This window comes from Condylura cristata, unplaced genomic scaffold (genome assembly GCF_000260355.1).
Source record: "Condylura cristata isolate star-nosed mole 26May11 unplaced genomic scaffold, ConCri1.0 scaffold00034, whole genome shotgun sequence".
Classification (NCBI taxonomy): Eukaryota; Metazoa; Chordata; class Mammalia; order Eulipotyphla; family Talpidae; genus Condylura; species Condylura cristata.
This window is the reverse complement of record NW_004567135.1, coordinates 11,091,341-11,103,761: the sequence shown is the minus strand read 5'-3', so window position 1 is coordinate 11,103,761 and position 12,421 is coordinate 11,091,341. Positions and strand designations below refer to the sequence as shown.

The following is a 12,421-nucleotide window of genomic DNA, read 5'->3' as shown; positions in this document are numbered from 1 at the left end:
TAGCGGAAGCGGCAGATGGACCGGCCGCTGCTCCTGAGGTCTCGACAGGGGGCTGTCCGGTCCCCATGGGGACGCCGGGGGAGGCCGCCTGGGACAAGACCAGGGCAACTACAGGGAAGGTGGTGCGCGGCCTCACACCCGGCCCCCCACCCTGCGCACCCCTCAAAGACGCCCCCTGCTGGCGCGCGCGCGCACTGCCGAGGTGTTCTGCCTAGTTTTCAGGGAGTCCCCTCTGAGGTAATTTACTAGGTTCGAAGTCGCTTTATACTTCCAGCAGTAACATAAAGAAGTAAGACAAAAAAGTGAGGTCGTTCTGGCCACATGGGCAGCCTAGGCTAGGTACTTCCCGGAATTGGAAAACACAGGTCAGAAAGCAATGCAGGATGGGTGCAGGTTCTAAACTGGCTAATCACGAGGATCACTGCACGAAACCACGTCAACTGGTCATTTGTTCCTTCCTTTACTCAAATATTTATGAAGGACTAGTGCGTGCGCAGCCCTCTACTGAAAACTTCTGATGGGGTGAACACTGTAAACAGACTTGGTTCTGATCTCATGCTTGTGGGGGGAAACAAACACAGGCCAAATCATTGCAAAATAAATAAAATTAATGTGTGGCTGAAACTGGGACCAGTACAGTGAAGAAAATGATTCTGTCGGCAGTGGAGGCCTTTAGGCAGCGTGTTCAGATCTACATTTTAGAATTAAAAAAACAGTCATGTAGTTAGATGAAATGACAATGTAGAGAAGTGTTTAAGGCAGCAGAACCAAATTATCACATAGAAATACTAACACTAACATTCTTCTAATTCTTAGGAAAGGCACTAAGGAGTTTTCAGGGATTCTAACTCCAAAGGCAATTTTCTTGCCGATGTTCCCGAAGCACTTTGGTCTTACCGGAGTCCAAGCCCTGGTTCAGCAAATACTAGCTCCGGACACTATTAGGCAACATCAGAGCCTTTTTCTGCCCAGTCTTTCCATGACCCTGCCCACAGTTAAGTCAAGGTCATCAGCATTTGCTCCCTTCTTTCAGAAGAGCTCACCTGGTTATCTAGTTTCAACTGGCGAAGCTTCATGGTCTCATCCTCAAAGGCACTGTCAGATAAAATGAAAAGAAAGCACATCAGAGAAAATTCCTTTCAAACCCTGTCAGCTTCATCTTTTCCACTGTAGAGCTATCTGAACCAAACAATTCTGCCTTAGGGAAAACATCAGTTTCTGCAGGACTTGCCATCTTTACGGCCACATTTATTCCTGAGGAGACTGAATGCCCAAACGCATAAGAAAAAGGTGTAGAATATTGACCCTGGCATACTGAGGGGTTTTTTTCTTTTAAATCATAAATTGATTATTCGCTATATTCTGGGCACAATGCTGAGTATGTCTGTGTATTTTCATTTATTACTCAAGACAACCATGTAAGTTAGGCACATGACAAAAAAATGGAGATTTGGAGACCTGGGCATTGGTTAAACAGAAACTGATGCTAATACTGGTCCCTAGTTTCCAGAACCTAAATTCTACATACATATATAACTACATACATATTTATACACACTTTACTTCTTTGTGGAGTTAATTCTAGAAGTCAAATTAGGTATAGATCTTACTATATAGCTTTCTGGTTTCCTTAAGATTTGGTAAGTCTTTTAACATATCAAATTTGTCATTTTTAACTTTCTGAAGCTTTCTACTTTTGACAGTTTCCTGAGGATTTTATTTCATGACTCAACAATCTTGGAAAGAAAAGCATGAAACAGAAATGGTTCTCACTTATTCATACTGTAAACCTTTACTGTGAACTTACTGTAGGGGAAAAGAAACCAATAACTATAAATACAAAGTCCTATTTGAGAAGACAAATTCGATGGTTGCAAAAAGAAGCATAGCTTTTCCTGATATGGGGTTAATACGCCAAAACATCTATGTAATGGCTTACGACCGCATCCTGATACTTTAGAAGGTTTTGTGCATAATATAAACCTTCATGTTCTTCCTGTCTATTAACCTGTAGCAAATTTCATAACCTCTTAGACACAGAGCTATATTGTAAGTCTTTGACAATTTCTGCTACTCATTTCCTTATAACCTTTATGTTGAAAAAACAACTGGGTATTCAAAATAAATCTTCTACTTTCCCCCAGTTCAAAAGAGAGACAAACATCTGATCTACTTCTGGCTTTGACTTTCTGGCTCTCTGTATTTCTACTAGAGATATTCCTAATTTCCTTTATGTTATAAAAATCCCTGTTCACATACTTTAAAACCCTCATTTTATGAATACAGTGCTAGAATACTATTAGCATTTTGCTATGCTGGTATAAATTTGAAGAAAATTCTAAACAAAATGACTGAGAAAAATGTTATGAACATTATACAGGACAAGGAGAGTTGGAAAAAAAAAAAAAACTTTAAGAGTCATGGACTAGTATTTTCAACAGCTGCTGCTATGAATGTTTCTCCTCCAAATCACTCCACCCTCTATTAAACCAGACATGCAAAATACTCTGGCAGGGGGCAAAAAAAATCATTCCATCGCTGTCCCCTACCAAAATGCTAAAACCTCAACACTGCTAAATTCTAAAAGATGACTGAAGTCCTTAAGCATTTTCTGAAGGCCTGTGATAGTGAAGAAGCCAGGTGTGTCTTCAACGCCCTGTTTTGACACCACTTAATACCTTTTATCAAGTCTGGGCAAGCTGAACAATTTAAATAAACAAGGTATTATCAAAGCACTTTGGCCTGAACAGAGAAGAGGCGCTAAAGATGCTAGAGAATTCTAACATTTAGATACTCCAATACTTACACGTCCTCTGCACTTTAGCTTTAAATTATAACTTAAACAAAAATAATAAAGATATTGTACATATTTAGATAAGAATACTCTAGTTTCTAGTCTAAACCAGAACATGATCTGACTAATTTTACATTTTCCTTTTATATTCTCTGTCCTTCATTCCAAATTAAGGTACTGATTAGCAAGCCTAACCAAGCCTTGTTCAGAAATCAACACAAAACACAAAGTATTCCTACAGAGACAAGGCAGCACTCATGGAAATTTTCCTATTTACGACAAACAAGAAAAAAATCCTCCAAGAAATATAAATCTTAAGCAAGGATCTGTCACTCAAGGGTGGCAGGTGATGAGGCTCACAGAACACCCTCCTGAATTACTCTCTAGTGACTGAGCAGCCGAAGTCTAAACCTCTAAGGCTTTACCATTGCAGAATCCACACAGAAGTTTCTGAGCCAGGGTCTACCTAGCCACCTTTGATGATAGGCACCAATTTTTAAAACACAGAATGAATGATAGAACATCATCATTTTAAAACCATCACAAGAATAACTGACTCTTGTAAGAAACATCAGTGAATATAATAACCATTGCATGAAGTAGGATTGTGAACACAATCCCAAGTGTCTTTGCATAGACTGTATTAATTACATGGAAGGAAAGGTAACCTTACAATGACGAAATCTCAGGAGACATCACCTTAGCCAAGCAATGGGACACCGCTACCGGATGTACTGGACATACTGAGAAGGATGCATCCAGAAGGATGCAATTATCAACCTAAACCGATTTGGAAGGAAACGATCCAAATGGAGGCAAATCCGGCAAGACAACAGTCAGTCAGAGTTCTTCATTCAAAAAAAAGTGGAGAGCTCTTGTAGGTTAAAGTAGAGGAGCTTTAAGAGATTTCTGGGAAACCAACACAACACAATCTTTGAATGCTGAATCAGAATGTACACATGGTAGAAACTATTACAGGTGCACTGAGATTTGTGACATTAGCAACAGGATGGTGAATGTGGGGTGTCCCGTATACGCTTACAGTATGCGTCATGGAGGAGAACGTCCTTCTGAGTACGAATGCCGTGGCAATTACAAGGGAGAGAAACAGGACATAAGGATGGCCCTTCCACACTTCTCTGAGTACCCCTGGACCTCTGGGTCAATAAATGAATCAATGAATGAATGGAGGAGTTTTTCATTACAGCAAAAATGACTAAAGATAAAAGGAACAACAGAAATAGAAATAAGCACCATTAGGTGAACACCACAGTAATAACTCTTGCGAGTAAAACCCCTCCGTGGATGGCAACAATTAACAGGCAAACGTGAGAAACAGGCTTCCGCAGTCTCACAGTAAATACCGACAAGATTTATTGATTATCAAGGGAAAGCAATAACTTTACTTTACAACGGAGAAACTTAGGAAACGGCACCTGAACTAAATGATTGGAAGTAAGACACCAGTAATAAGTCACATCAACATCAACATCAACTTCCTCATGCCTGTGGGATTCTTACCAAAAAGTGAATAACCTTGGGCCCTCCCTGGTGGCGCAATGGGTTAGGACACAGCACTGCAGGCATAGCAGCTGCTACAGTGCGAGTTCGATCCCCAGTCCTGGAGGTGACCCACATGGCACGGCAGACATCTCCTGACCCGCCTGCTGCTCTCCTTAGCAGTGTACTGTGTCAGTAGGCCTGTTCTGCTCCCCACTCTGTCTCTGGTGAAGCCTCTCACCACCCCTGCACCTCTGGCCTGTACCCCAGTTCTGTGTGCATAAATAAATAAGTCTTAAAAAAAAAATCTACAGGTCCTTTCATCTACCACCTAACTGACACACAATATTCTAAGAACTGGAGATGGTGTGAAAGAATGAACTCACCCAATATCCAATGTCTGAGAAACTGAGCACCTACTTTAAAACACTGTCATGTGCTTGCTAGCCTAGAGCAGGACTAACAGACCTTGTGACCAATTTGCTTGAAACATTTACTAACATTTCAGTGACCTACTACATTCTCTAAATATTTTGCACTTCCAACATTCCTGTCAAGTTCCCTCAGCCTACAAAAAAAAAGGGGGGGGAGGGGAGAGGGCCTCCCTGGTGGCACAAGGGATTTTAGCCTCAGCACTATGAAGCTATCGGCAGCCAGCCGTTGCAGTATGAGTTCGATCCCAGACCAGGGAGTGATCACAGGGTGTGGCAGCCCTCTCCTGTCTCCTCTCCTGCTCCTGTTCCCCTCAGCAGTGGATTTCAGTAGATCTGCCTGTTCTGCTCCCCACGCTGTCTCTGGTAAATCCTCTTTCTCGCACACACACCGCACTTGGGCCTACACCCTAGCTGTTGTATGCATAAATAAATAAAATCTTTAAAAAAATGAATTTCTCCGGTTGTGGGCTGCTGGGAATCGGGGGTGTGGGGCTGCCTCCTGCCCAGGCAGGTCATCAGGTTGTGTTAGCTGTAGCCAGTGGGTGGCTGCAATTTGGCCAGTGATCAGGATGCTAAACCGGCTCTTCCTGGGGCCCTGAAGCCAGTAAACACCATCCTCACCAGGAAAGCAGCAGGCGGAGACTGGCGGTGAGCAGCTTTTCTGACAGTGAGCAGCGTCACCTCAACTGCTCCATAGCATCACAAGTGGTGTTTTCCTGTCTCAGAAATTAGTTATAGCTAAGCAACACCAGAGAAGGAAAGGCTTACCCCACTTCACTCAATAAATACCATACATGTTGATAGGGACTGATAAAGAGGACAACTTACAAGATAACTGATTCATTTGAGTTAGAGGAATGAGTAACTGTGAATCCTTAATTAGCTACCTCCATGAAGTAAAATAAATACAATTTATAAACATTTGGTTCAACACAACCAAATCAGAAATGAATGCATTTTGTGTGACGAGGAATTTCTGGAAAGATGATTTTATAGAAATGATGAAAAAAAGGCTTACCACAATAGCTACAACACGCAATTTTTTACTCTTAAATCTAGTCTGTAATTCATGCTTATTCAAAAATTTGACTACCAACCCCTCTAGGAGAAAAACGTAGGTTTGGTTATACATTCACTTAAATCATTCACACACTTCTTATTAACTTATTAACTTTTATGAAAATTAAAAAGCAAGCCACATACTGGGAGAAAACATTTGAATAAACATACCCAAATAAGGACCTATTTAAAATGAAAAGAACTCTCAGGAGTTTACTGAAAACAAGTCTATTAAAAAGTGGACACAAAATTTCAACATTGTTTCCATAAAACAAGATACACAAATGGCCAGTGAGTGAGTGGGAAGAAGCTGCATCCTGAGATGAAAACCACAGCCACCAGCAAAACACTCACCAGAAAGTGTAGTGACCCCACTCAGGACCCAGGTGCCATCTGCCACCAGCCAAGAGGCCCCTGCTTCTCTGGTCTCCCCTTCTTCCCTCTGGTAACCCCCTTTTGTTTCAGGCTAAGGAATGGTTGGTTTGCTTGCGTTTCTCCCCATGTCCAGCCCTAGGGAGGCCGCAGAGCAACTTGAACTCTGCTGTTAGCAGCTGTAACATGCATGACCACTTGGGGAAACAGTCAATTTCCTTAGAAGCCAAGCATATCTGACATTTGATTTCTAGATGGTTACCTGAGAAATGAAAGCATCTGTACACACATAACCCTCTATGTGAATTCTCATAGCAGCCTTATTTGTAATAGCCAAACACTGAGTACAATCCAAATGTCCATCAGCAAGTAAATGGATAAACAGGTTTTCTTCTCTGGGATACTCAGCAATAAAAAGGAAAAAGCTACACTCAACATAATGAGTGAATCTCAACATCATTCTAACTCAGTACAAAATAAAAAAGAAAGCAAACTTTAAGATTACATCTATAGAAAAGTCTAGAAGATGCCAACCAATCAGTGGTGACAGAAAGCAGATCAGTCCGGGGTTAGAAGAGAGAGGGCCCTCCCTGGTGGCGCAACCGGCTAAAGCACAGCACTATGAAGCTAGCCAGAGCTGCTTCAGCACGAGTTCGATCCCCCACCCCGGAGCTGACCCACATGGCCCGGCAGACCTCTCCTGACCCACCCACTGCTCCCCTCAGCAGTGTACTTTGTCGATCTGCCTGTTCTGCTCCCTACTCTGTTCCTTGTGAATCCTCTCACCCTCCGCATCTCTGGCTTGTACCCCAGTTCTGTATGAATAAATAAATCTTTAAAAAAAAAAAAAAAGAAAGAAAAAGAAAAAGGAAGGCAAAAGGAGCCATCTCAAGTCTGAGAAAAACAGAGTGGGGAGGTTGTTGTTGAGGGCTGGACCCCAGGTGCAAAGGCAGCCAGCACGTCTGGGCATGCCCAGGTACTCCACCACCCAGAAGAAAATGAAAGCAAACCCTGCAGGTAAGTCCAAGACCACCCGTGGTTGCAGTCTGACCAATCACAGTCCAATAAATTTTACCCAGTCGCACTGCACAGAGGGAACACCTTGTTCGCCTAAGGCCGCCTGGAGTGTGCCCAGTCCTGACTCTTTATGTCTGTTTCTCAGGCCTGCTTCTCTTATTTCCTCTGTTAAATGTGAAGCTTCTCTTCTTTTTTGTTATTATAGAACAGCCCTGGGTATCTTTATTCTTTAAAGTTAAAAGTCATAAATTTGGTTCCTAACATATAATTCTTCCAGACTATTTCCCCCCAAAGTAGAACTTTATAAAAGTCTATCATCACCAGCAAATTATAATTAATTTCTGGATGTGCTGGCCAATTTGGTCGTTATTTCTGTTAATTATGTGTTCAAGTAACTTATAGTTGTTTCATTTGCATGTTTTAAATAATTTAAATACTCTGCTTAATATACTGCAGTCATCATCTTCAGAATAAATTCTCATTTGGTTATCACAAGACTTTTTCCAGTTCTACAGATATTTTAAAATATACCTTTCAAAACGTTTTAAGATTTCTTTAGCTATCTTGTTTTTCTGTGTCTACTACAGACTTCTTCACATTTTTCCCTAAAATAACATTAATTTGAACTCAGCTGATGCCAAATATAATAAAAGTCTGACAACAGTAGAAATACAATAGTAACAGACACACGAAGACAAAGGTTCTATTTATTCTTCACATGTACCATAATGACTGGTATTACTTTCTTTATTTTACAGATGAGAAGGTGAGCCAAGCAGAAGTAATATAAATTAGCGGAAAAAAATGCTGAATTTTGATGCAGATACACATGACATCAAAATTCATATTCTTTCATTTTGTCACCCCCCTTCTCAAGAAGTGGCAGGTGCACATCAAGTAAATGAAGGGGGGATCACGTGATCATATCAATGTATAAGAAGCATTTGGCAACATTCAACCCTCAACAAAATAGGGCTAGAAGGAAAACAGTGTAATAGAGCCATATATAAAAAGCCCATAGTGAATGTAATACACATTATGAAACAAAATGTTTCCTCTAAGATCAAGAATAAGGCAAGGATGTCCAATTACATCATTTCTATTCAACACAGTACTGGAAGTTCTAGCCAAACCAATTAGACAAGGTAAAGTAATAGGAGGTATTTAAATTGGAAAACAAGAAGTAAATTATCTCTTTTTTGCAGGTTATATGACTTATGCAAAGAGAATTCTAGGGGCCTCCCTCGTAGCACAAGGGATAAGTCTTAGCACTATGAAGCTATCCACAGCCACAGCAGCACATGTTTGATTGCTGGCCAGAGGACTGACCCACATGGCACAGCGGACCTCTCCCGTCTTGCCTTTAATCAATATTAGACTCAGGCCTTTAGTAAAACCAATGAAGAGATTCTTCCTCCCAGACCCCCCAACTCTGTTTCTTGAGGCATCCTTCTGTTTTTTCCTGACCAATTCTTTTAATTATCAGTGACACTGCAAATTTCACACCGCTCTGCAGAAAATCATAATACAAAATATCAAAGAAAAAGGGCATTTCAAGGACTGCACTATACTTACAAGAATCCCACAACTGAATTAAAAAACCAAGGAAAGTCAACAACTGAAGCAGAGCACTTTGCTCTTGAGTCCTGGAAAGTTTCCTCCTGAGTTGACATAGAAACACAAATACAAACAACTCCTCTCTGCAGAGCAGAGTAAACAAATTATCATTCCGGTTTCCTGCTATCTCAGCTCTGTTAGATTTTTAAACAATACATTCTTGGCTGTGAATTGGTTTGTTAGTGCAAAGATTGAAAATCTGCTAAGATGACAGGTAAAATAAACAGAAAGGACAAGAACAATCTACTTAAACATACAAACTGCTGCCTTAGCCTCCCGAGATCAGGAGGCCAGGAGGCCAGGCCAGGTGGCTGTGACCCCTGGGAGGCCCCTTGTCTCCTAGGACACTGTCTGACAGGACACTCTCCAGCTGAGAGCACTGACTTTAGGCCTACCCAATGCCTGATGACACTCTGGGCAAGCAACTTGACTTTCCTCAGCAAACATCAAAGAGAAAAAGGAAAATCAATCAACATTTAGAGGAATAATTCAAGTGCAAGGTCAGGGTCCAGGCTGCTTACCTGGCTCTGAATATCACAGCTCCTTTCCTTGCAAACATGACTCCGCCCACCTCATGCACAATGTGAGGATGTCAGTAATACTTCATTTTTAAAATAATTCGACTGTGTAAGACGTCAGTGACTAAGCCTATGAAACAATAGTGTCCGGCACAGAAAGCCCTCGTTAGATCTGTACTGACCTCTGAAGTGCTACTTGCTTGTGTGCAGTCTCAGCATAAAGATATCCTTACTGTTAAAGCAGCTTGTTTTTTTTTTTATTTTATAACAGTTTATTTTTACATCATTTTGTACATGTTTTCCATCTCAATTGTAATCCCCGCGGGTTTCCCATCACCAAGTCACCCGTGTGCCATCACCATAATCCGGTGCATTTCCCTCCCCCCCCCACTCTCTCCTCCGTTTTTGATCCCATTCCCCACTCCACCCCCGCAAAATGTCTCTGGTATATGGCTGTTCATTATTCTTGTTATTTTCTCGCCTGGTCCATTATGCTCCTGCTATGACTGAAACCATCCGGTATTTTTCTTTCCCTTTCTGGCTTATCTCACTAAGCATGATCTTTTCCAGCTCCATCCAAGTTGCTGCAAAAGACATGTGTTTCTCTTTTTTGGTTGCTGAGTAATATTCCATTATCTATATGTACCACATCTTTCTAATCCAGTCATCTACTTTTGGGCATTTGGGCTGCAAAGCAGCTTGTTTTTAATGGTATTGACAGTAGCAAAAGTTACAGAAAGTCTGTGTCAGAAGGAAGTGGTCTGCTGATTACAAAATAATGAGGGCTCCATAAATCCAAGCAGCTACAAATAAACTGTGACCTAGGTTAGCAGAATTCATTCAGGTGTGGGGGGCTTACCCTACAGCTTTCACAAAGAAGGGCCTCCCTGGCGGTGCAACGGGTTAAGTCTCAGCACTAGGAAGCTGGCCGCAGCCACTGCACCATGAGTTCAACCCCCGGCCAGGGAGCTGACCTGAAATCTATACAGGAGGCGGTAATGCCCTGCTGCGTATTAATCAGCCCCGCCCGTCGCTGAGTTTCAGCACAGTCATCCGGTCCCTGCTCACTTCTACACTTGCGACGTGCTCAAAAATTATGTCCATTATCTTTCCGCTAGAAACTGACACAGAGGCCATCACCACGCTGAGCAACACCAACTCTCAGACACCCTCAGGAAGGAGGCTGCGCGTGGGGCCTCAGCTGACACTCCCGGCAGGGTCTGTCCAGGGAGTGAGGACAGGCCTGGCCCACGTGCAGGCCGAGGCTGGTGCACGGCTCACGCCGCACTGGCACCTCCACGGGCGCCGGTGCTGCAGCTGTGGCGTCAGGGGCACTGTCCGCTTCTCTGGCAGTTGTCTTGTTTTCAACTCTAACAGCCGCTGCCAAACAATGGCTCTGCTGAGCTCTGACTTGCACAGTTGCGCTTCTGGCGTTACAGACAGCACTTCCAGCACTCAAAGAAAAGCTGAAGCACAAAAGAAACTTACTCACCAACTTTCTGACCTCACTCATATTATCAGTCGTCTGTAGTGCTTGGAACATAAAACGACATGAAAAATGTGAGAGGTGAATTTAGAGCTAGGTGACCAAGATTCCTCTCACGTACACCTTAAACAATATTCTAATCCATCTGCCCTCGCTTTGGCCTGCAACGTAGGTAAAGATTCTTAGATATTGCTATTATCCCCATTTATGGGGCTCTGGAGAGCAATTAGGAAAATGAAGGCCCACCTCGTCGCTTACCTTGCGACTTTAGATGAAAGTCATCTAAAAAAACCCGTGATTTTTTCTAATCTCAGGTGAACCTTTAACAGTCTTAATGGAACATCTGTCTCCCGCTGGCAACATGCACTACCAAAGTCCACCAGTAGACAGGCCAGCCGCGGAGAGATCTGCTTCTCAGTTGCTGAGATGACAGTGGGTCAGTCCTGTCCCCCTCTGGTTTCCTCACTGACTGTCCTCTGTCACTTATGAGCTTCATGACTTCATGAGAGGAAGATTTCAAATGACACTCAACATCAGGCAACCTTTAGTTTCGTCGGTCAGAATGGTCAGCCTGAAATTACTAGTCTGTATCAGAACAGGCGGCAGCAATCATTTCTCTCGCTCTCTTTTTTTTGCCAAAGAAGTATATCATTCTGTGTACTGAGTAGCTAGGGCCAATTACTGAATTGTTAATAGTTATTTGAAATAAATTTTCCCCCATCATTTGTGCTCACCGTCCCTTCCCTTCTCACCACCCTCTTCACCACACAGCTGCAGAGTGTTTGTTAACAACAAGCAGCTTTTTTTTTTTCTTAAGATTTATTTATTGATGCATACAGAGCTGGGGTACAGGCCAGAGGTGCAGGGGCAGTGAGAGGATTCACCAGAGACAGAGTGGGGAGCAGGACGGGCAGATGTACTGAAATAACACTGTTGAGGGGAGCAGCAGGCGAGCCAGGAGAGCTCTGCTGCGCCATGTGAGTCACTCCCTGGCTGGGGATCGAACTCATGCTGCAGTGGCTGTGGATAGCTTCACTGTGTTGCGCCTGAACCTGTTGCACCACCAGGGAGGGCCCTTCAAGCAGCTTTTTAAAGTGTTTTATGTTATTGAATTGTCTGCTATGAAATGTCCAGTATTTGTTTTCATTATTCTGGCAGTAATGATTTTCAAACACATCCTTAAATTTGATCTCACTGTATGTTAATGCTTTTATCACCCCAACTGAAATACAAATGATTAATCTAGCACCTCCAAAGTGCTTAGCATCTTCCTGTTAGACATATATTTTACTATCCAGTACACCTATACCTGTCAAAAAATATTACATTCTTTTGATGAAGTTTTGCCAGGAAAAATCTTGGATTCAAGAAGCAATATGCTTTGCTCATGTACAAAGTACAAAGAGTGTTAGTGACATAATCCTGGCTATCATTCTTACTTTATTATGAAGATATACTGTTAGTTGTTGCTTTAGTTATCTTTACCTCATCTGACCATCTTTTTTGTGTGTGTGTGTGTATAATATCATTTTTTTTTATTTTTATTAAAAAGTTTATTTTTACATCATTTTGCACATTTTTTTTTTCATCTCAATTGTAATCCCCATGGGTTTCCCATCACCAA

At 42.2% G+C, this 12,421-nt stretch overlaps 1 protein-coding gene across 1 annotated transcript in view; it reads right to left on the bottom strand.

Moving 5' to 3' along the window:
- The window catches only part of TULP3 (tubby like protein 3), a 46,676-nt gene that overhangs the window by 20,284 nt on the left and 13,971 nt on the right, over nt 1-12,421 (bottom strand). Inside the window, exon 2 of the mRNA XM_004692548.2 lies at nt 1,044-1,095. Coding sequence (XP_004692605.2) covers nt 1,044-1,095 — 52 coding nt within the window. The remainder of the gene's footprint in view (nt 1-1,043; nt 1,096-12,421) is intronic.